Genomic DNA, 25,607 nt, shown 5'->3' on the forward strand with positions numbered 1-25,607 from the left:
CTGAGCAATTTAGCACTTAGGCAATGCTAGTGAAATCCCCAAACAATCCCAAGAGTCAGTCCAGCCTCCCAAAACTCCCACTAAGGACTGGTACAAATGCAATGGATCTAAAAGCTGCTATTAATGGCCCAATCCTGAGTGCAGTGAGGCAGGATGCACACAGCAGCTGTGCTGCTGGGAGCTGGGTCTGCACACAGCAGAAACTGGAGCTTCACTTGGCTAAAAGGAATAGCCCTGATGCTCCAAAGAGTTTTGAAACTCTGCTTTGCTTCAACCAACACCATTCTCATTAGCAAAGAAAGAAGAAGAAAGAAAAACCCCAGATATTTGTATAAAAATATCATCATTTTATTACATTCCACACAATACATCTTCAAAGAATTTCAAATTTCCACAAGATATTTTTCACACACAGGCAACTGGGCAACGCTGGGGATGTCAGGGCTCAAGGAGCAGGGGAGAACTGGGAGTAAAAATCTCGAAGTGACCTTCTGTTTTGTCTTTGGTGATTTTGGTTTGAAAGACACGGTGCCACATTCTCCTCTCTGACACACCAATGTACACTTGCTAAGTGTATGGGGGTGAACCTGGTCAAAGTGAGATCGTCTGAACTAGGGAGACTGAACTGACTTTGGAAATGTGACAGTATCATCTGCTGACATGGCTTGGGCTGACCTGAAAATGCAGTGAGCGCATGCCAGTTTTTCACATCTGTTTTAATTTGCAGCTGACTTAGGGGGATGGGATTCCACATCTCAAACCAGATGCGCTGCAACACCAGTGCTGTATGACGAGGAGGCTCATGGTGAAAGCACCCTGGCCCTGGAAGCCCCCTCCAGGGACCTTTCAATGGCACTGCCTTCTGGGTGGCAGGAGCGCCCTGTGTCCATTCTGGCCCTATGGGACAGGCATGCCCCTGCTGCTCTCAAAAACCTTGCAGGAGCCAGGCTCAGGTGCAGTGGTGCCCCAAGCACCCACCACGTCTAATGTGCTCACCATGACACATCACCCTGGGCTTTTCTGCACTCCCTGCTTGTTTGAGACGCTGCTGCAGCTGAGAGGATCCCACTGAAATCTGCTGTGCAAACAGCATGGGGAGCTGAAACTGGCTGCATGAATTAAGGCAAGGAGGGGGATAGAGTGACACCCCCATTGACAGACATCCCCTGGAGATAGGGCTGTGCTGCAAGAGGGGCCAATACCACTTCAGCACAGTTTGTATTTCTACTTTTTTCCCAGACCAAAAGGCAGCTCAAGACTGCAGAGAAGTTAACAGAGCTGCTCATCTTGATTCATTTTATGCAATATTAATGGACAAAGGAGGGGTGGGCACTAGCAAGTTTAGAAGGGGGGAGGGAATCTGATCACTCATCACAGATGGACACAAACAAGATGGAGAACCTTGCTCACTGGAGGTACTTTTTTTGCCTGCAAACAGATTAGGGTTAACAATTCAAACCACTTTTGCATGTCATCATTCAGTAATTTAAATAAGGCATTTCCACTACAATACGCTGGGCCATTCAACAGTCGGAGGCATGTGGAGGCTCCTCCTCGCCTCCCCAGTTAAAGCAGCAGCAATAGCTGGGCCCCCCAGGCGCCCTGGCTGGGCTTGGCTTGCTAGATGTTACTGGCACTCTAAGAAGCAGAACATTAGCAAACGCAAAACTGACATTCTAGAAAGTCAATGGGCAATTTTTATGATTCAGCAGCTATGGATTGGGCAGAAGAAAGAAAACCAAACCCAGAAAGGGGAACTATACTTGTCCCTTGAACATTTCTAGCAGAAAGACAAGGAGGAGCCCTCTCCCTGTTCCTCGTGTAAAAACAAAACCATCAGCACCCAGAGCGAGGATACTTATTAAATAAATAAACCTTCAATTCTCAAGAAACTACAGTATTTAGCATCCACTAAGACCTGCTGAAGTCTACGTGTTACCCTAAGGCTGGCTTTAACAGATACAAACAAAACATTCATTATGAGCTTCTCTGATATAAGGCAACTTTAAATAGATTCACTTGCAGGTGGGGGAAGAGGAAGGCTTCCCCTCCCTCTTCCAAACAATGGCTGTGTTATCTAATGTTGGCTGCAGAAAGAATAAAATGGAGAGATCTTACTTTTTGAATGTCTATGAACCTCTCTGGATTCTTCTAGCCATCTGAGGTGGACATTCTTACTGTCCAGCCTGGCCTCTTCTCAATTTGCACCCAAGACATTAACACTATCAAACAAGAAACCCAGCCAAAGCTAGATAAGGCAACAAAAAAGCATTGCTCTCTTCCCCAAGTAAACAAATCAGGGTATTCACCATAAACACATCCCAGACCTTCCGGAGAGGAGGTGGGAAGGGGGGAAAATTAACAACAAAAACAAAAATAAAAGCATTCCCTGTGCAAGTAGAAGCAATAACAAGCAAATTAAAAAGGGGCTGTTTCTAAATATACATTCAGTCAGTCAGACACACACACTCCCATGCGCACTCGCACGCGCAGATTTAGCACACATGCGCACGGGTCTCACACACAAGCTTCCAGGCTCACCATCAGGTTCCCTTGCAGGTTGCCTACTGGGACGAGAAAAAAACCCAAAGAAGCCGACCAACAAAAAAAAAATACTCCCCAAACAAACACAACAAAACAAAATAAACGCCCACCCAACACCCCAAATATCCTTGAAAAGTAATAGAAAGGGAGCGTTCACTTCTGAAGTGAAGGGGCGGTGTGTCTCTTCTGGCGATCCAAGATGCAGCATTAGTTTAGAGTTTGTAAAAGATTCGGGGCGGGCTGGGGGATGGAGAAGGGATGGAGATATCTAAGAGTTCACACGTATGCTAGGTAAGGAAAAAAGTGCAAAACTGAGGCAACGTATTTGAAGTCTTAGTTTCTGTCTGTCTGTCTGTTTTGTGTTTTGTTTGCTTTCTCGTTCCTGTTCGGCTCTCAGCAGCGCAAGCTGGGGTCTTGCTCTAGTTTTATGGTTAGGGTGGGCTCCACGGCCACAGGGGCCCCGTTGGCATAGTGGGAGGTTTTGTAGGTGATGGAGTGATCACTCTTCTTGGCCGCATAGCGGAACCGGTGGTAGTGGAGCACAAGGGCTAGCGCGACGGAGACCAGCACCACAACAGCACCTCCGGCGGCAATAACGTAATACCAGTAGGCTGGGATGGGCTGCACTGACACCGTGTCCACTGTGGGCTCGGTCCCTGGCAGGAGGGTTGCCCCTGGGGAGGAGACACAGAACAGGGTTGCTAGGTGGGAGGCATGCAGACGCACAAAAAGAAACACACATGCTTTCAAGAGTACAGCACGGAGCAAAACAAGGTCCCACAGCCGCCTCCAGATACAGGGCGTGCTCCTAGGGGAGGGCACAGCCTGGCATTTGCTGAGCCCGCACATTCAAGGGCCTTTCTCTTCCCTTTTAATTAATCAGGCTGCCTGGATCACAGTACAAATTCCATATGCACTATTATTACTATTATTTCTGGCATCAGTGAATGTTTTTTCCCCTTCTTTATTTTGGCCATCTCCAGATCAGCCACCTGCTTTTGTCTCCACATGGCAGATGTTGTCAAGCAGTGACAAAACACATCATGTTCCTAATTGGAAGAAAAGCATAATCTCAGATGGCTGAGGAAGTTACCACAGGAGACTGGGAAAGACATTACAGGCAGAAGCATTTGTCATTTTTACTGAAAAGGCAGAGAAGAAGTTCTCTGTCTGAAAGTGCTCTGCACACAGGTCTAGTCTCAGTAGGTGCCCCATTCACAGACCTACACATTCACAGACCTACAAGGGTTTCATTACTATTTTTTAAAGCGAGAAGGGATGGTTATAATTATTTACAGGGCATGGGCTGCAAAATTCAACCCAGTGTTCAGATAAGAAGCTCATGCTCTCTGCAGCTTAAGCAAGCCAGGACTATGAATTCATGCTGAAAAAGCAATACACCTTGGGAGGGCTGGAAAAGCACCTGCCTCTCTTGAACTCAGAGGCAGGCATTGCCCAGACTCAGCCCAGCGATGGTCATCCCTTCCTACTCTTGCAGCTGTGGCGTGCTGCCGGGCACGGCTGCTGGGCCAGGTCATGCCGGGACAGCCCTGCACACATCTGTGGGTCAGGTGGGGCCCACAGAGCCTGGGCACACTCGCGCCTCCGGCAGCGCTGGGGTCTGCGCACGCCCACGGCGGGGCCGCTCTGCGCTGCTGCTCCTGCACACGCTGCTCTCACCTCCCCAGCAACACTCGTGGGGGGGAGCTGTAAATAACTAGGGAGGGATGTATTTTTGCACCACATTTATTTACTGGTTACTTCAAGGGGGCTGGAGTCCCCAGGGAAGCTCTCTGGAGGGTTTGCTCTGCTTCTGGATACATTGACGCCCCTACTGTGCTCACCCTCTGCTCCTGCCCCTGGCTGACTAGTGGGGGGCAGCCCCCTGACTCGGTGCTGGCAAGCAGAACTTTGGGGGCTCCTGGGTTTGGTGTCAGCACATCGTTGAGCTCTGTGCTAACCAAACTCCAGCTTGGTTTCCCGAGCAGACTTGGAGGATGCCAAGGGGAAAACACAAAACAGCGCAGGATGCGCTCAGCTTTGCCAGCAGCAAGGGCATGTTGCAGTACAGCCTCTCCCCTCCAAACACTGACTAACAGCAGAGTCACTGGCTGGAAATTTGGGATAGCGAGGGCTTTGCTGCTAGTGGCACAGGAGATGAGGCAAAATGATGGTTCCTCTGCCACTCACAAGGCTTTTGCCCCTCCTCATTCCCCAAAACCTGGGCACAGGGACTAAAACCAAGAATGAACACTACACCCAGATGCATAGCTACAACAAAAAAACCCCTCAAAAGCTAGAAAAAAACCCACACAAGCAAGACAAATCCTGCTTTTACAGAGCAGGAGGCTGGGAACTACCCACGTATTTGTCATTGTAGGCAAGAAATTCGGATGTCTCAGGAGAAGCCTAACTGCCAGATATGCCACTCTCAACCTGTCTCACCCCAGCTGCCCCTCGCCGTCAGGAGTGGGGGTGGCCCTGTCCCTCCTGGTCCCCAATGGTGCCTGCAGAAGGGGGATACAGGCTGGGCTGTGTGTTGAGGATGGCAAAGGTAAGGAGCAGGCAGCCCTCTGACCTCCTTCCCTACCTCTACTGGCCATGCTGGTGCGGGGGAATGAAAGCAGCACATTTCTGTCCCTCCCCGTGCAGCTGCTGCCCCTCACCCATCTGCATGGGGGGTGGCAGTGTGGCACATCCCATGGGGGCTGCCGCCAGCTCCCTGTGAGGCTGAGCATGTTCAGTGCTGCCTTGAGCCTCACTGATAACCCCCCACTGTCTCCCTCCACAGATCCAGCTGGCTGAGCTGGCCCAGACCCGAACGTGACCCACCACCATCCCCAATGGATCAGCAACACCTCTCCTGTGCCTGACAGCACAGGGGTGCAGGGCTGACCCCCAGGGAGATTGTGGGGCTGCTCGCTGTGTAGAGGCCACTTGTGTTTACACTTGGTGACAGTCTCTGCTTACATAACACCTTGTTCCAGCAAGAGATTTACAGACAAACAGCCTCTCACACCACTGATGTGCACCAGGTCCCATGGTGGAAACTGGGATGGGGAGAGGGGCAGGTGTCAGGGTGACAACAGCTCCTGATTCTCAAGAAAGCAGGAGGAAGGTTTCCTCCTGATGGCTGTACATTGCCCAGTGGAAGGCTGAGGGTAGAAAGGGTGGGTCTGGCCAGAGAGGAGCACATGCCATAGTGCCCAGTCTGCAACCCTTGCTCCTTCCCCATGCATCTTTGCCCTCTGCCTGCCTGGGGATGGAGGGAAGCAGTATGATGTACTGCAGATGATCCTGCTTGTGGGAAGGATCCCTGGGGGAACTCAAGCTGGCTGCAGCTTCAGGACAGCCCCTGCTTGGCCCTGACCCACTCCAGATGTCCTAGCCAGGGCTGCAAGCGTGAGGGGTGGTGCAAAGCCCTTCCTCAACCCGTTTCTGCACCGCATGGCCCTGCTGAGGAGATAGCAGAAGTCTGGAGAGTTGATTTAGCAACTGAAGTCATTAAGGAATCACAGTCAGTTGTCTCTAAGCCCTAACGAAGCCAATTCCCAACATTAATGATTGTTCTTCCTTATACTGCCAGCCACTAAATATAGCTGCCCATCCACTCAGCACACAGAGCTGATGTTATCTGCTCTTTTTACTGGCTCTGCTTCTCTCTGGAAGTTTTCTGTTATATTGGTGGAAAAGTTCACTGCTCAGGGAGATGGAAAAAAAAAATCCATCTTCTTAATAATTTTTCCACTCCCCTTTGCCTTCCGCCACACACACACTTGCCCTTCCTCATTTATTCACTAGTGCTCTCGTCTTAATAAAGAACTGCCTCCTGCTGTTGCTGTCAAGTTTGTGGCTGCTGTGTTTATGTCACAGCTTGGAACACCAGTCAGTGGAAACCTGATTTAATCCCTACAGGGTGGATATTTTATGTGGTTGTGCTGCTGATGCTCACACCTCCAACCTGGCCAGGTACTGCCCCATTTTCTTTTCAATAGGGAACACTCTATAGGGACTAGTTTTGGAGTTTTGCAGTGAGAATCAAAACCCAAAGAAGAAAAAGCAATAGTGATCTGGGAAAAGAAAAGGAGAAAACCCTTTCCAGAAGCTGCCTAGAGGCCTGCCTGCCTTGCTCTGCCACTGCCATGTCACAGCTCATATTCCTTTCTGAAATCACTGACATTAACTGCTGTGGACAAGCAACACAGCTGGACTTTTCATAGATGACACAGATGAAAGCAAGTATTACACTCATCTAATCTGAATGCCACAAAACCAGTGTCAGTCTCAACCCCATAACTGCTACCTGTTATTTCTTCAGGGAGGTATCTCTATCTTGATTTCAGGATACCCACAGGGAGAGAATCCACCAGTTCCAAAGGCAAATTCTCCCCATGATTTTTCTCCACATTCTTTGGAATATCTCTCTGATTTTTAGCCTGGTATTTATCTAATTCATTGCTTCCAGACACTTGTTATACACTTTCTTTAAGGGTGGAATGCTCAAATGCAGTACAGTTTAAGCACACTTTACTGGTCCTGTAAGATCCCGACCCACTACATGAAACATATTCCACCTACACAATTCTCTTATTATTTGCCTTGTGATCCTGGAGCCTGTAAGGTGCATATTTTCAGCTTTGCTCCCAAGTCAGGAGAAAAAGGATTTGCTATTATTTTTAATGGCATCTGACTTTTTCAGCTCATCATGTAATTGCAGGAGTGGGGGCTGTAGAACATCTCAGTAATTCCTGCATAGTTTTTTTTCTCCAGTTCCATTTTTTCCTCCAGCCAGGGACTTCTTCCCCTCACTTTACTCTGTCCTTCTGTCGGGCATCTCTGTCTCTTCCTCATTTTAATTATTATCATCATAATTGCCTCCAGTGTCCATCTTCACTTCTTCATCTTTTCCCTCTGCACTTTGCTGTTTCCCAGGTCACTCCATCCTTCTGTGCCATCTATTCCTGCCTGTCATCCAGGGAAACCTTTTCAACCTTTTGCTGCAATTGCAATTGCTCCCCTGTTATGACCAATGCTAGGATGTCCTTGAGGGAGCCAGGAATGGGCAGGAGCCGCTGGAACAAGCTGGCAAGTTCTAGTGTGAAGGGGAGGTGTGCTGGTAATGGCATCTGCCTGTGGTGCTCAGGGACTTCACTGTTGCTCCCCAGCCAGTGTGCCCTGGGGAATACGATGGGGAAGTGGAGGCACTCAGGCAGTGGGGCAGGGGGTGAAGGGGAAGACAAACAATAGAAATTAGCAGGACTTTAGGACACACCTTAGAATGGAATGTGAGGACCCAGAGAGAGGTTCAAACTGTTACAAGTTCCAAAAGGCAAGGACAGTGCTTGCAAAATAGATACCAGACCAGGCCTAGGAGAATGTAGAGCAACGGTGGAAGTCATGAAGGGTTGTGAGGCTTTAACTGTCAGATGAGAGTATTGCAGCAGCTTTTCAGTAACACCACAAGCCTGAACATCAGATAAATAAGCAGTTTATAAACAAGAAAACTAATTTCCTAGTTGTTACAGTATGGGTATGACTGTAAAACACGGTTTTAGACCCTGCACTTGTCCCTCACGTTGGTAACACTCCACAGCCTGAATCCTTAGGGACAGAGCTGTGCTTGTGGCTTCAGTCTTGGCATCTACTTTGCCTTTACTGCCACAGCTCCCAGTGCACGCACCCAGGAGAGAAAGCTTTGCCCACATGGAAATGCAGCTGCTTCTAGGGTAGAGTCCAGCCATATCTTACAGTTCACCAGCACAGGAGGGGATGGAAAGAGTACAGACATCATGTCCCAGTGAAAGCAAAGGGTATGTTGATTGAATTGACAAAACAACTTTCAAAATTAAGGGGAGCTCCAAGTTTGCTCTTCATCACAACACAACCCCCAGACACATTCCTGAAGAGGCAGGCAGGAAAAAAAATCCAAAATCAAAAAACAGGTAAACCCCTCAGACTAAACTGATGTCTGCAAAAGTAGATAGTTTTTCCCACCCCAGAGCAAGACGAACAGCATCCCCACTGAAGAGAGAGACAGTTTTTTGGAGTTCCTCACCTTTCCTTCCACCCTGCACGTTTGATCAGAGAAATGTTGGTTTCTATTCTCCAGGCTAGTATTAAGCTGTTAAATGCACCATTTTCACCTTGTTTTCCTTTTATTGACTGTCACTTTCAGAGCTCCTCATGGCAGTTTGCTCTCTCACTTCTACCTCCCAGCTCCCTTCCCCTTCCAAGCAGGCTGGCCCCATGCTCCTTTGCCAGCAGCTGAACACCACCACTGCCAGAGCATACATGAACTAGAGAACCACCTTCCCTCACGATAATGTGAATTACTGCCACCAGATTTCACTTTTAATTGGCTACTGTTTTTTTCCATTTAAGTCAGTTGAAAACTACTCTTTATTCCTCAGCCTTCCCATTTTGGGCTGAGCTGGTCTTCAGGACCCAAGTGCTTCTCATGATGGCAGGTTTCCTAACGCTATTCAGTCCCAAGACAGGGGACTTGCCTGCTCGCCTGTTCCCTGTCACCTAGCAGAAGTCAGAGGATGCCATCTCCTGCTGCTGTGGTGGGGGAGGTTTAGTACACACTTGCCATTTCAGTGCTCAGAACATTTGCTGTTTGTACAGGCACACACATTGCTTTCCTTCGATGTAAAAGCCCATGCCAGCAGAACAAAACCACCGAGAGAAGTGCAGTTTTACCTGGAAAGTAGGAGTTCTCACCTGGGAAAGCTGTGATGGGTTCTGCAGAGGAAAAACAAAAGCTCGTATTAGAGAGGGGAGTATTACACAGCAAACCCCCAGTTCATGTCCCTGTTGATGTGCCGTGGCCAAGCAAAGCAGGTGTGTGGCTGTGTCCCACAGGAGGCACTCGCTGGGAACAGCACAGGGAGCCAGCCAGCCTCAGCCAGGACTGGGAGAAACCTGGCCCCAGCTGGGGACCAAGCACCCACAAAAAGCTTCGACTCAAACACACTTCAGAGAAAAATATGTCTGAGGTTGAGGGTCATCTGGATTCAGCCTGGCTGGCCTGAGTCATCCAATGACAAAGCCATACCTGGCCCAGTGATGAAACCCTGAAACCCCCTAAATTTCCAAAAGTGGTTTTGGTTTCTAGCTCAACTCTGGCACTGTTACTCACATGGGAACTGTGTTAATTCTGGGCAGTGATGCCCTGCTCCTCTCCATCTCACAGTGACAAGAAACAAAGGCAAGTGATATTTTTCCTTCTTTCAAGACACTTTGAAGAAGTAATCTATTACAAATTACTGGATCTGAAAAGCAATAATCGGTACTTACTACTGATTACTTTCTTGCAGAAGTAATAGACTTCTGATTATTTTTAGATTACTTCTGCATTATGCCTGTGAGTCACAGAAGCAGACTCTGGCTCTACTGAGTGCTATGAAATCATCGCTCGGGTTCAAAATGCGAATGACACATTTGTCAAAGGAAAAAATTATTGTGACTTATTAGCATTCTTTCATGCTAAAAAGGAATCAGATTACTTCCAAGGATTATGTTTGAAAAAACAGTAGCCTGTGCTGTAGTCAGCTATTCTCATGGCTCTGAAAGAGAGAGAGCAGCATGGTATCTCTACCATTTCATTATTACTTTGGTGAAATTGGAAATGACCCCTAAGTTATGTTAAAGTTTGCAGTGGGAGCCCTTTGCTGGAAATGATCTGAAACAAACATTCCTTGTGGGTTTTAAGATACACATTCAACTTCCTAGACTGGGTAAAATAATTTTGTGTAGAAGTTTGGTGTTATTTTATGGGCTGGAAATGCTTGAAGCTTTGTAATTTATTAATGCTTTTGTTTTCAAAATATTAAGCTTTACGTTCATGAGGCCCAAGATACAGTAACACTGGAGCTAGGTGAATTGCTGAGCTGCGAAGGAGTTAGATAGGAAATACTATTAAGTGTTAATCATCATTCTTGGTTCTCTTTAATGCCATAGAAGGCAAGAGATTAAAACACCACTGTTAAGCCTTAAATACCGTGAATTTGACATCTGAAGTATTAGCTCCTTTGGCAGACAGGAGACCGGCAGAGTTCAAAGCATCAAAGAAACGGAGACTGATGGGGCTTAAGAGCATCTCTGGGGCAGTCCTAGTTCTCTGTTTTATTATCAGTGCTTGTTCCTGCACCATCTTCACCCTCACGTGCCCGCACAGCGGGGGAAAGCAATGTAACCAACTCTTCCCAAGCACAGTTTACCTGGTGCTTCCTCCCCTGAGAAACACCCCTTGGAAGAGTGTTTGTCCTGCTTGGGCTAGGAAGCACTGGGATCCTCCCTTGATGGGCGAGAGAAGAGCAGATTCACTGAATGGGGCCTTTCAAAACCCAAAAGGGAGAGGCTCTTCTCTGCTTTTTCCATTGGCTTTAGGAGGGTCAGACACTTCCTAGTGAAACATGCCTCTCCCAGGTCATGCAGAAGAGCAGGACCTCGCTGCTCTGGGCAGCTCTCAGCACAGATCCCACTAATTGAATACTGCTGGTCCTGTGCTCAACTGGGATACCTCTAAATCCACACCTGAGCTAGATGGCAATCAGAGCCATCAGTGTGACTGCGTGGATACGCCAGCTAGAGGAAAAGTGCAGGGCAATGGCTCCACCAGCAAACTGCTGAAACACACTTTTTTTGCTCCTTTTTTTTCCCCCAAATCCTCTCTGTCTGTACCTGGATTTTGGCCTGGTTTGGGAAATGGTGAATTCTAGGGCAACAATTTCTTTTGTTACTCTGTTAACATTGCTGTAAAACCTCTTTGCTGGGTTTTTTTTTTTTTTTTTTTAGAGAGGACTCCTTTTGAACTCGTCGGCCCCTCTAAGTGTGTAATACTGACTGACAGCTGGTTTCTTTTGTCCAGCACTTTCCTTTTAAATTTGGTGTATGTCCTTATCACACAGAATAGTCCTCAGTAACGCTCAGCTGCTCTTTCAGCTTTGTGTGGCAGAGACATGTGCTTCCTTCCCTTCATGCCAGCGCAGGCAGAGCCCCCGGGCCCCAGAAGCTGAGTCGCCCTCATTTCTTTCATGGGCAAGGAAAGTCCCAGCTGAGATCCAGAAACTCCTGGTAACTCAGCCGGGGGAGAGGTGCCCCACTGACAGCTTGCAAGCCAAGGCTCTCCAGCCTGAGCTGCCCCTCCCTCCCTGCCCCACGGCAGGATGCAGCACGTACCCATGCAGTTCTCCAGCGGGATGTCGGTGCCTAGCCGGATGTCATCCAGGGCCAGCTCTCCTGAGTGGCCATTGCGGATAAATCCCTCAAACACGATCTGTGGGAAATGGGACAGAAATGTCAGTGCTAAGCTGGGAAGCAGAGAGTGGCTGCTGCTCCCGAGGGAGAGGGTGGGAAATTGCTCCTGGCTTTCCCTGCAGACCTGTGGCTCACCTGAGACTAGTCCTGCTTCCTTGCCCTGCCTCTGCCACCCCTTTCCCAGGGAAAGCTGCTGTGCAGGGACAGGTTAAACAGAGAGATTTTTGCCTGCCTTGGCAGCACTTGGCTTGCAATTTGTTCAATTAAATGCCTCTCATAAGGAATAAAGACTCAGTGAACGCCCCCTAGTCCCTGCACAAATGGTGCAAGTGGCATAACTGAGTTACTGCAGCAGCAGCTTTGGCCCATGGTATTAATTGAGCTGTGATGAGAAAAAGGAAGGGAAGGACACAAAATGCACAGCTACATTAACTGTAAAGTGCTGTTCCCATCAACATTACATAAGAAGTATTGAAATGTCAGGAGAAGGGTCAGCTTATTCCTACTTAATCACAAGCAAAATATTTTTACAAAACTAAGTAGAGTCGTTAACCCTAAGAACTGGTGAGTGGAGACACTTGCAATATTTACATAATGACGCCATTATTCAGCTAATGCTGGTATATTCACGTTTAGCACACAAAGTAGTCAGCCAGTGCCCATCATTCTTATCTGTAGGCATATTGTTTTCTGGTATTTTATTAAAAAGCCAAACCAGTACGAGCAAACTAGTCAGGCAGCTCCAGTGCAAGGCTTTTGCTTTATATCCCCCTGCCTACTCTCAAGGCATTGGAATAAGCTGCCAAGGAAATGGTGGAATCACCATCCCTGGAAGTGTTCAAAAGGCATGTGGACGTGGTGCTTGTGAATAAGGTTTAGTGCTGCACATGCTGATGCTGGGTTAATGATGGGACTTGATGATCCTGGTGATCTTTCCCAACCCTGGTTATACTAGGATTCTAAGGGTCCAAATAATTTCCTAGGGCTATGTACTTCACAACTCCCCTCTCCCCATATTAGGTGCCCCCTTTCTTCTAGGGTGCCTGGGATCCATGCCTCCCTGCAGAGAAACCTCTCTGAAGGGCTGGGCATCTGGCTGCACAGGCAATGGAATATCTGGGCTGTGGGTCCCAAGCTCAGGCCCTCAACCTGTGTGGGAGGCAGCAGTTCGGAGGGGTCAGTGGCCTGACAGCAGGGTCATGGTGAGGGCTGGGAGCTGGCTGGAGCAAGGGTCCCCACCAGCACCATGAAAGTGCTGCCTCAAGCCTGCAAGTGCATGTTTCCTTCTGCCCTGGAGGGTGCTGGATGCTGTGCTGACGCTCATTAACAAGTGACAACAGTAGCCCTGTCTCCCTGGCAAACGGCATGCTGCCCAGAAGGGCTCACCATGCCAAACACACTCCTGGAAGCAGCAGCCTCTCCACAGGGTCCTGGTACAGCTGTGCCAGAGGGGCTCAGGTGGCTGTGGCAAGGCAGCACAGTTCTCTTCCTCCCTTCAGCTCATCCCTTCTCTTCCACTGATCTCCTGATGGTGGGACAGGGCCTTGATCCCACAGCATTACACCCAGCCCTCTGACCTAGGCTAAGGTATCAGAGAAGAGGATTCACGAACGAGCCCGCATTCCCTCTTCCTTCTCCTATGTTAACACTTGCAGCTGAGGCTGGAGGATGGCTGTTTGCTGCCTACCCTTAAGAGCTGGCTGTGCTCCTTTCCCAGCTTCCCACTTCTCCTGGCTGCTGGGTTTGCTCCCTGGAGCTGCACATCTGGTCAGACTATCTGACGACCTTCAGTTGTAGGGGAAAAAATGCACAAAACCAAATGAAAAAAAAAAAGGAGAAAAAAAGAAAAAGGGAGAATGGGAGAATATTTGCAAAATGGGAGATCTGAGGAATATGAAAGGCAACAGGCTGAACAAAGGCCCAAGTCTGTGCAAAAGACAGGCACTCTCAGAATAACAAACAGTGTAGTTTAGTTACTATGGTAACTTGAGAAACACAATGAAAACAGCCACATTCCCTAATGATGAATGGGCCCGGGCTCTGAAACACTGAAATCAAGATGCTGGAGAAGTCTGCCTGGTCCAGCACACCTTCTGCAAGCATCTTACCCGGTACTCTGTGTCGTAGCTTGGCAAAATGATGCGGCCTTCCCTCCACTCCTCCCCTTGGTCCTCCGTGATGACCCACAGTGCCTTGTGCTCCTGGCTGGCTTCCCGCCAGACCCGCAGCATCACCCCATTGCTGCCCCATGCCTGGTACTGGAAAACCATGCAGACAGCACTCTGGGGCAGGTAGATGGTGGGGCTGATGAGCCGGGCTCGCTGGCCTTCCCGCCTTCCACTGCTTTGCAGTTGCAGGTAATTCTTGACATCTGTTCAGAGAGGAAAACACCATTCTATTATTTTTCTGCAGTTGCTGGCAACAAGTGTCTCACCTCCTGGCAAGTGGCTTTGGCAGTGCTGCATGGCAGTGCAGGTCCATGCCTGCAAAAGTGGGGTCTCACACTGGCACCCTTTGTGTGCTCATCCAGCTGTGCCACTGCTGCCCCCTGTGCAGCCAGGCAGGGCATCAAGTCGCACACTTCCCTCACCAGCTACCACTCTCTCCCTTGGTAGGAGACCAACAGCAGAAAGTGGTTAAGAAAAAGACTGACACAATTAGAAAAAGTTAAAAAGCTGGAGCAAGTTATTGTCAGAGGAAGTGATACCACGATAATTGCATTGGCGAGGGGTATGTGTGTTTATTCTACTGGGAGCTTCCTCAGTGAACAAGCCTGAGGTGGATTTTTCTAAATGCCAGTGCTGAAAACTCGTTTTGAGGCTACACATAACAAAATGAAACTCTGGCTCTCAGTTTTTCTGTAATGCAGCAAAACAGTCTCTAAAGCACAGCACAGAGGAAGGACATGGACCCAATGAGTGAATCATGCATAGGTGACAACTGGATGGTTGCAAACTTGAACGTAGCTGAAATACATACAACAGAGTATTCACTTGCTCTAATATTACATTTAAATTGTGCCACACTTTTTGTCAGTCCTCAGGGAGGAGAGATTTGATACACTTGATATCCCAGGAGAAATTCAAGGCTGAGGCTGGAACAGGAGATATTTGATCTGAATACCAAAAGTAGCAAAAGCCCATGGATACAAATCCCCAGGCACACCTGACTTTATATGGAATCAGTGGTTTCCAGCCCTCTCTGATGAAAAGCTTCCTCAAGGAGTTTCTCATTTGTAGCTTAGATTTCTGAAGTCCCTTAGCACAGACTGAAAGACAGGCGTGTAGCTGAAGTGATCCTTACCTGCCCCCCATGGTGACCAATGTCAGGACAGAGTCCCTTGGGTTGCTCCAGCTGCAGAGCTGCAGTGCAAGGTGACCCAGACAGGCCTACTACAGATATTGCTGGATTTTGCATTTTGCTCAACAGAAGGATGCACATACTTGCTCTTGCTGGACAGCGGGCAAGTGCCACTGGTGCTTCATGCCAGCACGTGCCAGCCCAGGCACGGGAGGGTTATCTCTGCCCCAGAACTGAAGGGTTTGTCACTTCTTTCCCTCACATCTTAGCCTGTGGCACCTGGTGGGCCAAGCTCTGAGCAGCAGCTTGTCCCTGCCTGCCCTGCTCCTGCTGAGGCCTCAGTGCCCATAGCAATGGCAAGAACAGCGTCTGTACTCAGAATGTCTGCAAAGTGCGCTCAAAACACCTCCAAAACTTAAACCAGAGAGACCTGAACTTGGAATCCATGAACAACAGGTCCCACTGGAAAACAGCAGCTGACCTCACTGCTGCTCAGCAGTCAGGTGACATCACAGCCCTAGGGAGATCTATCAATGGCGCTGGCCCTGCTGCAAGATTGTCAGTGCCAGAGAGCAGAAACCAACCACTGTGAGCTACACAGCTTTCTAAAATAAATTTAGGACAAGATAACAGGAATATTTGCCATCATCCTACTCCTAGCATGTATGATCAAAGTACTTCAAAAGCATATTCATTCCTATGAACTTTCACTGATTTTGCTGTGTGAAGGACAAATCTGTTCCCGACTGGCCACATAAAGAAAGAGCAACATTTTTAGCAATATTTTCCAACACCTCTGAAATGTCCCTGGGCCACTTGGCACTTTATGCCAACAAACAGTAGCAGAAAAAGAAGATGAAAGTGTGTTTGCCCACTCCTGCTTGAGTGAATCACTTGACAAAGTACCATGCCGTTTTCTAATGGAGGAGTGTTCTTGTGATTTACCTCGGAGTGGTGGTAGTGGAGGAGGAGATGTGGGAGATAAACAAGTGGAGGGATTAAAAAAAGAACAAACTGTACTCCATGCCTAAGGAGTGATAAGGCATAATAAGTCATCAAGGTCTCCTGAATTAAAATCCTCTTTTTGTAATTCACTACAAGCCTCTTCAAATAAAAAAGCAGCAACAAGAAAAGAACAGCAACAGCAAACAAGGGAGCAAATCAGACTGGAGTCATACACTTATCTCACAGCTGAAATAGTCTCACAGGCAAATCTTTAATAAAAGCACTAGCCAGACTCAAGAATGATCAAATCCAGATCCTCAAAGTTCAGGACCAGCCTTGGTGCCAGTATCTAAGCAGCCTGATTGAGCGCAGAGTTTTGAGCCATCCTTGGACCCAGCCAAAGCCCACAGCTGATCAGAGGGGACTATTCTAATTGCAGCTGGACACCTCCCATTATCCATACCCTGGGAGCCAGTGGTATCCACCATGGCTGCCTTGCCACTTCAGCAGAACAGCCTGTGTGCTTCTGAGTCACATCCCTCCTGCCAGGGTTGACACTGACCTTCTGTTTCTTCCCATTCCTATCAGATTGTGAAATCAAAGAAACTCCTAAACTGCAGCCAAAACTAATGCTCCCCTCAGCAACACAGGATCTTTCAGAGCCTTGGGAACCCTCCATCTCCTGTGCTCCCTGCCCAATTCTTGCTGGAGCTGACAGCGTTCTCCAGGACCTGCTGTCAGTCCTAAGGGCTGCAAGGAGGCTCAGTGTTTGGGAGGTGAATCCAGTTGCTCCCCTGTAAGTAGCAATGGGTTTGGGCACCATGTGCTCTTGCTCCCAGTACCAGTACCAGTTTCTGGAGTGGAAAGCCAAGCGCAGGCAGGCATGAATTTCTATGTCATTTGAAGGTGAAATGGCTGGATCACTCTAATGGCTAGTTGGACCTTTGGAAAAGCCCTACAAATTTGCTGAGACTGACTGAATAAGGGCACTGTGGAGCTAATTGTTGGAACAGCATGTGGAAGCCCGGTGGTTCCAGTAGTCACTCTGTTTGATACAGTAAATGGAAGCCTTTGGCACAGAAAGCATCTGAAAGGCTGATTTCCCCTGTTACAACACTTGAAGGGAGCTTTGCAACGATGAGCTGATCAATTCTTCCAGGATCAGAAATGCATTTTAATCTCTTTCCCAGAACTTTACTTTGCAGTCTCTATTCCAGCTAACACGACAGCTACATCCCCCACAGAACTGGCACTGGTAGTTCAAAGCACTGGCTCAAAAAAGGCAGGACAAACCCACTCAGGCATTTTACCTCTGTTTTGCAACTGATGGTATGGCATAAATCTCATGGAAGATTTATGGGATCATCTGGATGTAAGGGAGCCAGTAATGTGAACATGGAACCACCCCAGCCAGACGGTGGCAGAGCCCCTCGTGTGTGCATGGCAGTGAGTCCTGGATAAATCACCAGCTGGGCTCTGCAAACCAACCATCTGGGCAACGCGGTTTCCTCTTGGCACACCTGTCCCCTCCTGCTAGGAAGCCATCTGAGAGGACATTAGGGGCAGTGGGGGATGAAGCCTCACAGTTTGGGTCAGGCTGCGAGCACAAGCCACAGCAGCCACCCCCTCTGCAAGGTCAGCCTGCCTATGCTTGGGTCCTGCACATCTCACTCCGTCTCTCAAGAAAAGCACCTTCCCTCATGGATCTCAGCAGCACATCTGGAGATGTTCCAGGAAAACATGTTGGGCAGCATATACACAAGCAATTATTGAGATTTCAGATTCCCTCTGCATTTCCCCCTCGTTGGATATTGTTGAGTTACAGCTGCTGCTCCTATGGAGGAACCACGTGAATTGCCTTCACTTCCATCCCTCCAAAGGTCGCTGCACTCTCCTTCATTGCCGAGCTTGATTCATGGTGTGCTTTAGTTGGCAGCACTGCAGCCCAGTGGCAGCCACCTCTGGTCTGTCAAGTCCCATAGGTGACCACACTACTCTGGGCACTGTTCTGCTGCCTGCACAGCCCAAATGCCACCCCAGCCACACTGTGTCATGGCCAAGGGGACATCCCAGTGAGGCATGATCCTGCTGTTCCTCTGGGGCATGTGAGGTGGAAGCTGCATCAGCTCTAGCTATTCCTGGGGAGCAGATCAGCTCAGATGCCCTCGTGACTGCAGGGTGGTCTGGTAGCAAGGGAATGGCATCTGCATGAATATGCAGATTGAAATTGGATAGTTATAATATTTTTAATTTTTTTGACAAATCATGCAAATTCACCTCAAAAGGCTGTCATTGTAATTTCATGACAGGCCTCTCCTCAATGACAGACTTTCATTTAGGATGGGAAGTCAATCCTCCATAAAACTAATATTTATATTAACTAGATCACTGCATCTACTGGAAAATCCCCTCAATTTTGATTATGTGTGTTAATTAGCCTGCCAAGTCCTTGCCATTACAGTCTCTAAATCAGCCTGCCAAAAGGCATAAAATCCCACACTTACCCAGAACCAAGCTCTCAGCCTGCTCTCCAGAGCCTTTCTAATGGACCTGCCATTACATCCTCTCAGTTAAGCCTCATGCCCTCAAACAGCACCGAGCAACTGTGAGTCCTACTACCTCCCCCAGAGAGTGCAGGGAGGGCACAGTGTCCCTGACAAATAAAATACCAATTAGAGCCTGACATTTATGCTAAGTGAGCTGTCGGCCACCAAAACTTGTCCTTTGGCAGCGTGGCAGGCACCCTGCCTGCCCCTGTGTGAAAGGTGTGCACAGCCCCACCAGCCCAGTGTCTGTGCCTGCACAGGCTGCACGCTGCTGCTCGCACCTGCACGCACTCCCTTTCCCCTGTCCTGCTCTGTGGCTCACTGCTGCGAAGCCATGGAGTGGTGCACACGCTAAGGTTTGAGAGACAGTGTCTTGCTTTGCAGAGAACATTCCAACCTGCATTTTTAAGCAGGAATGTCACTGGTGTTTGGGTCCAAAAAGTGACTGAGGCAAGCAGTGAGCACCAGAGAAATGGTTTCTTCTCCTCTGTCTCCAGTCCAGCCCAAGTAAGTGGAGGCTTTGCTGGAACAGACCATGGCTGTACCTCTTTCTCTCGTGAAAGACAATCTGGGCACATGGACAGCCAGAGCTTGGCCCTATCCTGCAGCCAGGGAACTCACACAGCCCAGCTGACACTCAGGAAACCTCTTGTGATCAGGGTGCTGGGGTGTCCCAGCTCTGCCATGCTGTGGGCAGCCAAGGCACGAAGGACTTTTTAGCATTTGCTGTCCTCACTGTGCAAATGAGAGTCAGGAGAGACACGTACAGCTTTGCTGAGAGGCAATCTGCACCACACATGAGGGGAGCAAAGAGAGACAGAGATGGATATGTGGTCTCCTTTCCACAGTGTGCAGCTGCTCACTCATTGCACAGAAATGCTTGACTTTCATACCACCCCACATGTAAAACTCCTTCCTACTTCAAAGGACACAGGATTGACCCTTGAGGTCAAAGTGTGTCCCCAAGGTACAAGCCCTGAGACTCTCATGAGAGTAAGTGCAGACTCACTTCAGTCCAACCCTGCTCTGTTAACACCATGAAAACCTTTCTGCTGGTTTGGACACAGTAGAATCAAGGCCTTCAGGCAGCAGTTCTCATGGATTGCAGGAAAAATATAAAACTTTCCCTTTAAAGATCCCATGGGAAAAACACAGGAATGGTAAGGGGTCACCATCAACTTAAAAACAGCTTAACATTTGTTTCTCTTAAAAAATAAGCTCTTATGAAACTTCAGAGCACTATAAACACTCCTCTGCTGAAAACACTTTGAAACAAATAAACCTTTGCCTGCAGTGCCCGCAACCCAAATGAGCAGCATTCCTGACCCTCAAAGCCAGCAAGGCTGTGGCCCACAAGAGAAGCTCTCAGTGGGTTTTTGCAGCCCAGCCCAAGAGCTGTGTGGTCAGGAGAGCTGCAAGGTTAAAAGTGCTTCCTTTTCTGTGTGCATGTACAGTTGCCAACATCCGAACAACACAGGGTTCACGATGCTGCCAGGGCTCTGACCCTGACACTGCGTTCATCCGAAGGAGAAGCAATACATGGTAAAGCTGCAGATCCCACAGTGCTCTTCTAGAGCCACAGGGTATTTACTTAGGCACTGCAAGAAAAGGGAAGGGGGGGAAATGGGCAAAACACGGAGATTCCAGCTCTACAGTACTGGCTTATTAGTGTAGAATCACTGAGAGCAATACAATCACACTGACCAGCTAAGGATACAACCCAGGATCTTTAGAACCTTCAGGATCAAGAACCTAGCGAAACTCAGATGGTGAAAAGTTGAGGTGCCCAAGTTATCAACCTAGATTTATTTTCAGGTCTTAAGACCTTTATCGTGACAACAATGGCATGCTGCCATTGCATGCAGCAGGAGGGAAGATGAAATCTCATTGAAACCTGAACTTGTTGCTCCTTGAAGCTTGCTAGGTGCAGCTAAGGGGAATCTTTCTACAGATGGGAAGCATCTGAAAGTCCATAGAGGGAAAAATCCTGGCAATCTTTTGTGGGGCATGGAAAAGGGAGCCAGTGGTATTTTCCAGGCTTCCAAAGGGCAGGTAGCCGTTGGAACCACGCTGGGCTTCTGCTGAGCTGGGCAGTTTGGGCCCACTTTCACCAATGAGGTCCCGAGACATGTAATGGGAGCCTGCAGGAGAGGACGTGGAGTTAATCCATGGTGTGAAGAGCCCAAGGAACACAGGGCTAAAAAAAGAAATGCAGAGCTGCCTGAAAGAGTATCTTGGAAATAAAAATAGTGGAATGAGAGCAGTGGGTGTCTTGTCAGTCTTGAGAAGTTCTCAGTGCCAAAGACAAGGAGGAATTGCATGCAGCGCATAAAATGAAATTGGGAGATATCTGAGGAATTCAGGCCTGTCTCTCAGCAGACTTTTCTAATCAAGTGCCTCACAGAGGATATTTCACCATGGTCATTTCTTTTTCCCTCTCTCTTATGCAGACTGAGCCAGGGCTCCTCCTTTCATGATTATTTTTTCCTTTTCAATATTAATTTTTGTTTTGCCATTTTCAAAAGAAGTAGAAACACATTCCACATAGCCCTTAAAGGCACAGCACGCTTCCTTGCTACCGTGGAGCAACCATGGCCTCTAGCCTGGGCCAGCACCTTTAAATCAGACTCAGTTGGGCTCCAGCAGCCTTGAGTTCCCCTTAGCTTTTGCCCTGCCTCTAACCAAGCACAGCTGCTCTCCTTCACCCAACTGCTCACCCCAGGGTGGGGAATTCATGAGCAAAGACCACCCTGAACAACAGCTTTTCATTCCTTGCTCCCTGGAGTCTGAGCGTGAATTTTCTAAGTAGAAACAAAGTGCTGGAGGGAGCACCAGGGAAGGGCAGGGGAAGAATGGGGGAGTGTGAACCAAACAATGCTTTGATTCTGTCCCACCAAGGAGCTGGCATTGCCTCTTTTTTATGTTTCTCCAGTTGCCTATAAAAGCTGTGTGGGGAGGAAAAAAGCAAATAGTTGCTTCCTTTTGTGTCATGTCTTCCTAATTTCTAAGATCAGGACCAAAGTGAGGCATGGCAGTGACGCCTTTGTATTCTGACTCCTCTGCATCCCTGTGCTGTGGGGGCAAGTCAGTGGATGCCCACAGATGCCAGGATGGCCCACACCCTTGCCTGAGCCAGCCAGGAGGCAGATCCATGGCAGTGCCAATGCTGATCCCTCAGCATGCGCTGGTGTTTGCTGCTGGCTTCCCCCACTGCTATGGGTAAGTCACTTCAGTCCCCCGGAGCCACCACCTCCTCCTCTTCCCCTGCCCACACAGACCATGGCTTGTGGGGCAGTGCTGGAGTGCTTGCCTGCACGACATCAGTGCTTCAGTGCCTGACTCTGCACAGCACCCTAAGGGAGAGCTCTTTACACTGGCACAAAAACAGACCACTGAACTCAGTAGGATGACATTCCCCAGCCCTAGCAATGAAACTGTGCAATTCATAACTGAGAAAAAGGAGGAAGAGCAGAAGAAGGGTAAAAACCAGGACTGTGTACTGAGCTGTCTGAGGCAGCACCAGTCTCTCCTGGGCTACAACAGGATCTTCTAAGAAGCTATGGCCAACTAATTGTAGGGAGACTCAGGGGAGAGGAAATGAAATGAAAAATTGAGTCTGAGTTATAAAAATAAGTAATTTTTATCCTACTTGCAGGAGACTTATATTAATTAAACATTATTACAGTGAATGAGATGGGGAGGGTTATTAAGTCTGGGGCTGGTGTAAGTGTTCTCTCCTGTTGCCTGAGGCTCCACTGAGCTCCAGATATTAATCTTCTAAAGCACTCAAATGCTGAGGAGATAAACACTTGAAATATGAAAATATTTTTTTCCATAGCAGACACTGTGTCCCTATGTCATGCCAAAGAATTTTTCAGATGTCCATATGGGCTGCACTTACAGCATTACCGTGTCTCTTAGAAAAAAGCTTAAGCACCTCAGGAGATGAAGAGAGAAGTGATGTGTGCATTTGTGTGGGGGTGATTTGTGTGTGGAGATGTAGCAGATTCTCCTCTTCCCATATGTTTCTGGAATACATATTTTCCTCTTTAGCACTGCCTACCAGGTGTTGGCTGCATGGCTTTCCAACTGGCTGGCGGCACTGCCAATCTGGCCAGTGACTCTGCCAGGTGGCTAACAGGTTCGCCTGAATGTTTGCATTCTGAGACGCAACCTTGCCGAGGGGAGGGCGAGGAGGAGCCCACATCATGCACGGCTCCCTGGAATCACCAGGCATCAGGGCAGAGCCCAGGACAGGTAAGATCAGCCAGCTCGCCTGCAGGAGCCTTGACTTTCACGAGCAATGACTGAGAGTGAAGAGGTGCTACGGTGACAGTCTACTGCTATAAGGAAATTGGCAAATGTTCTTCATGCCAACCGTGCCACAAAGTCAGTGAGGGATAAGGAAAGCACACTAGTCCTGGCGTGAGTTCCAAGATGTGAAGCTGAAGAACTTGGTCTATCAACCACATTGCCAGAGGCAGGCTCCCTTGCAACCCATGCCAGCACATCTCAGTGAGGTCCTCCATAAATTAGGCTATGTCACAGTCATGCAAATCTTCTGCTTCCAAAGCACAAAGAGAAAAAGAGCAAAAGTCAAACAGCTAGAAGCTGGCATTTTCAGCATTCTTAGGGCTTAGCTCATCCTTCACTTGGAGGAGACTGAAATCCAGCCTCTGCAAGCCCAGAGCAGTTGAAGACTATAGGCAATCTGAGTAACATATGAGAGAGGAAGAAGTACATTCTGGGGAAAAATCACTGGATCCTACAGAGGACGTTTGGATCAGGATGTGGAACAAAGCCTGGGCTAGCCTTCACAGTCCCATGGGGTTCAAAGCCCAGTGTCTGATTCAAGGCTGTCTCAAGAGGACAGTTAGTGCCAGCAGTCACAGTCCTATAAATAAGTCATGAACCGTACAGTAAAGCATCTGAAAGTTTCCATAAAAGAAGTTCAGCTCTGCACAGCCCTCACAACTCATGATAGCTGCGTAATAATCATTCATACTGTTCATATGGAGAAAGCCCCATCAGCTCTCTCTTCCCTGCTTTGGTATTAATCATCTTACCAGGCACAGTGTCAGGGCTTGGTTCAGAGTTGCCAATCCAGGTGCCTGTAGGCTGAAAAGACCACGTATAACCAGTTGCCAAGTCGTGTGACCAACCACAAAGGTCTTCAGGAAGATCAAAGTTGCAGTTGAAGTTTGCAGGGAGTTGGAAATCTTATAAAAAGAAATAGAAGCAAAATGAAGTCAGATTAAAAAATGACTTACCCACGAAGGGTTGCTATTAAAAAACAACCCAAAACTAAAATAGCTGGCAAGCCATCAAAACTGAAGAAAGCATGAATCTCACTCACACTGATGCTTTTAACCTATCTCACATTTCCTCAGCTCCAAGGATCAGCCTTAAGTTCTGCATCATCAAAATGTTCACACCACGTCCTGTGGCTAATCCACCAAACTAAGCAAATACAAAAGCAAGAACCAAATGCTTCCAGACGCTAATCAGCACCTTCTCTTCCTCTCCTAGAGTGGTGAATATTAAATGCCTTTTTAAATGTCAGGGAAGAATCCTTCCTGAGTGCCCCATGCTCAGCAGTTCCTGCCTGGCTCCAGAAGGAGAATCTCAAGTGCTCCAGAAACCCAGCTCCTGAGTGACAGACCTAGCCACTTGCACCAGACGGGAGCTGTCTGTCATCCTGGAGAGCTGTCACTCACTGCTTCCTACCTTCTCGTGGAAATGTTACCAGGGAAAACGTGGGGCCACCATGAGCTCAAGCTTTGGATTCTGAGTGAAAGGAGCCAGCCTCTATTTTTAGCTCTGCTATGGACTCACCACATGGTGAGTCCTTTAACTTTGGGCGAGTCCTTTAACTTTTCATCTTGAAACAGGAGCAGAGTTAATTCCCCTGTGACAACAGCTTTGAAAGCTCTGGAGAGCTTTCCTGCAGAGACAGGGCTGTGGGCAGGCAGGCACATGCCAGGGGCTGCATGTGGCAGTGAGGCAGCTGCTGGCTCCTTCAGTTGAGGGAATCAGTCACACGGCATAGAGGCTGCAGAAATGGTCTGAATCCGTACCAAGCACTCAGCGGACATGCACGTCTGAGCCTAATTATAGGCCAGGATTTTCCTGAGCAAAGAGGAAGTTTTAAATCACAGTGCCCACAAAGTGAGCGATAGCCAGAAGGAGGTGAGTGACTCAAGTGATAGGCATCAGGGGAACTTCACTGTGAGGGGCAGAGGGCTTTTTTTACATGCTCCCACTCCAAAATAAAACAATGCAGATCATGGATCCTTTTATTCCAATCTAATCTCGTACCCTGGAGAGCAGCATTGTTTCTGCTTGGCTGTCATAAATCTGATTGTCCAGAGAAACACACTCATTGTTTTATGGAGTATGAGAATGAAAATTGTTGCTAAATCTAAGGGAAGCTGACAGGGAGGCTGGTTCCACGCTCCACAGCATACTCTGCTTGCTCTCTTGCCCTGGATTGCACCCAGGAATCATGTTCTTGCAGAGGCCGTTACTGGCCTAAATTTCCTCTCAGCAGTTTCCCAAGTGCCTCAATGGTTGTAGGGTTGCATAGGCTTATCACTAAGGCAAAGCAATAAGAATCAGGCCCTTTGAGCCACTTCTGCAACTTACACTTCTAGAGCTAAAGTACAGCGGGATCCCCATGGGAGGTGTGAAAAGCCAATTAATGTTCTTATTTTAATTTATTTATTTTAAAACCCATTAATTTTTTATCTGGGACTGAAAGCTGAGGTGACAGAAGTCCTAGGAGCTATCTCAGAGGATAATTTTTCCTTGTGAGATTCTTGTTGAAGTCCTTGTGTAAATGCTCCAGTGCTGAGGCCCAGGCTCTGCTGTCACACCCAGGGGAATGCATTTCCTGTACACTGCACTGTACAACTAACCTTGCACAGCTCTGTCAAGCCCTCTCCTCTTCATCTGGACATTTCACAAGCTTTAGATGCTCACATCCCCCTTGCAAGAAGCAGAAGAATATGA

The 25,607-nt window shown here is 48.3% G+C and overlaps 1 protein-coding gene across 4 annotated transcripts in view; it reads right to left on the reverse strand.

Moving 5' to 3' along the window:
• NRP2 (neuropilin 2) overlaps nt 1-25,607 on the reverse strand; it is an 89,757-nt gene that overhangs the window by 11,728 nt on the left and 52,422 nt on the right. For 2 of the 4 annotated variants that reach the window (XM_048309136.1, XM_048309135.1), the window contains exons 12-15: nt 23,663-23,815; nt 13,914-14,176; nt 11,728-11,824; nt 9,268-9,288 (exon numbers count right to left, since the gene is read on the reverse strand). In XM_048309136.1, the coding sequence (XP_048165093.1) occupies nt 9,268-9,288; nt 11,728-11,824; nt 13,914-14,176; nt 23,663-23,815 (534 nt within the window). Of the gene's footprint in view, nt 1-326; nt 3,219-9,246; nt 9,289-11,727; nt 11,825-13,913; nt 14,177-23,662; nt 23,816-25,607 lie in introns of those variants that run through there. The other 2 variants (XM_048309137.1, XM_048309138.1) reach the window with 2 other exon arrangements.

This window comes from Corvus hawaiiensis, chromosome 7 (genome assembly GCF_020740725.1).
Source record: "Corvus hawaiiensis isolate bCorHaw1 chromosome 7, bCorHaw1.pri.cur, whole genome shotgun sequence".
NCBI lineage: Eukaryota > Metazoa > Chordata > Aves > Passeriformes > Corvidae > Corvus > Corvus hawaiiensis.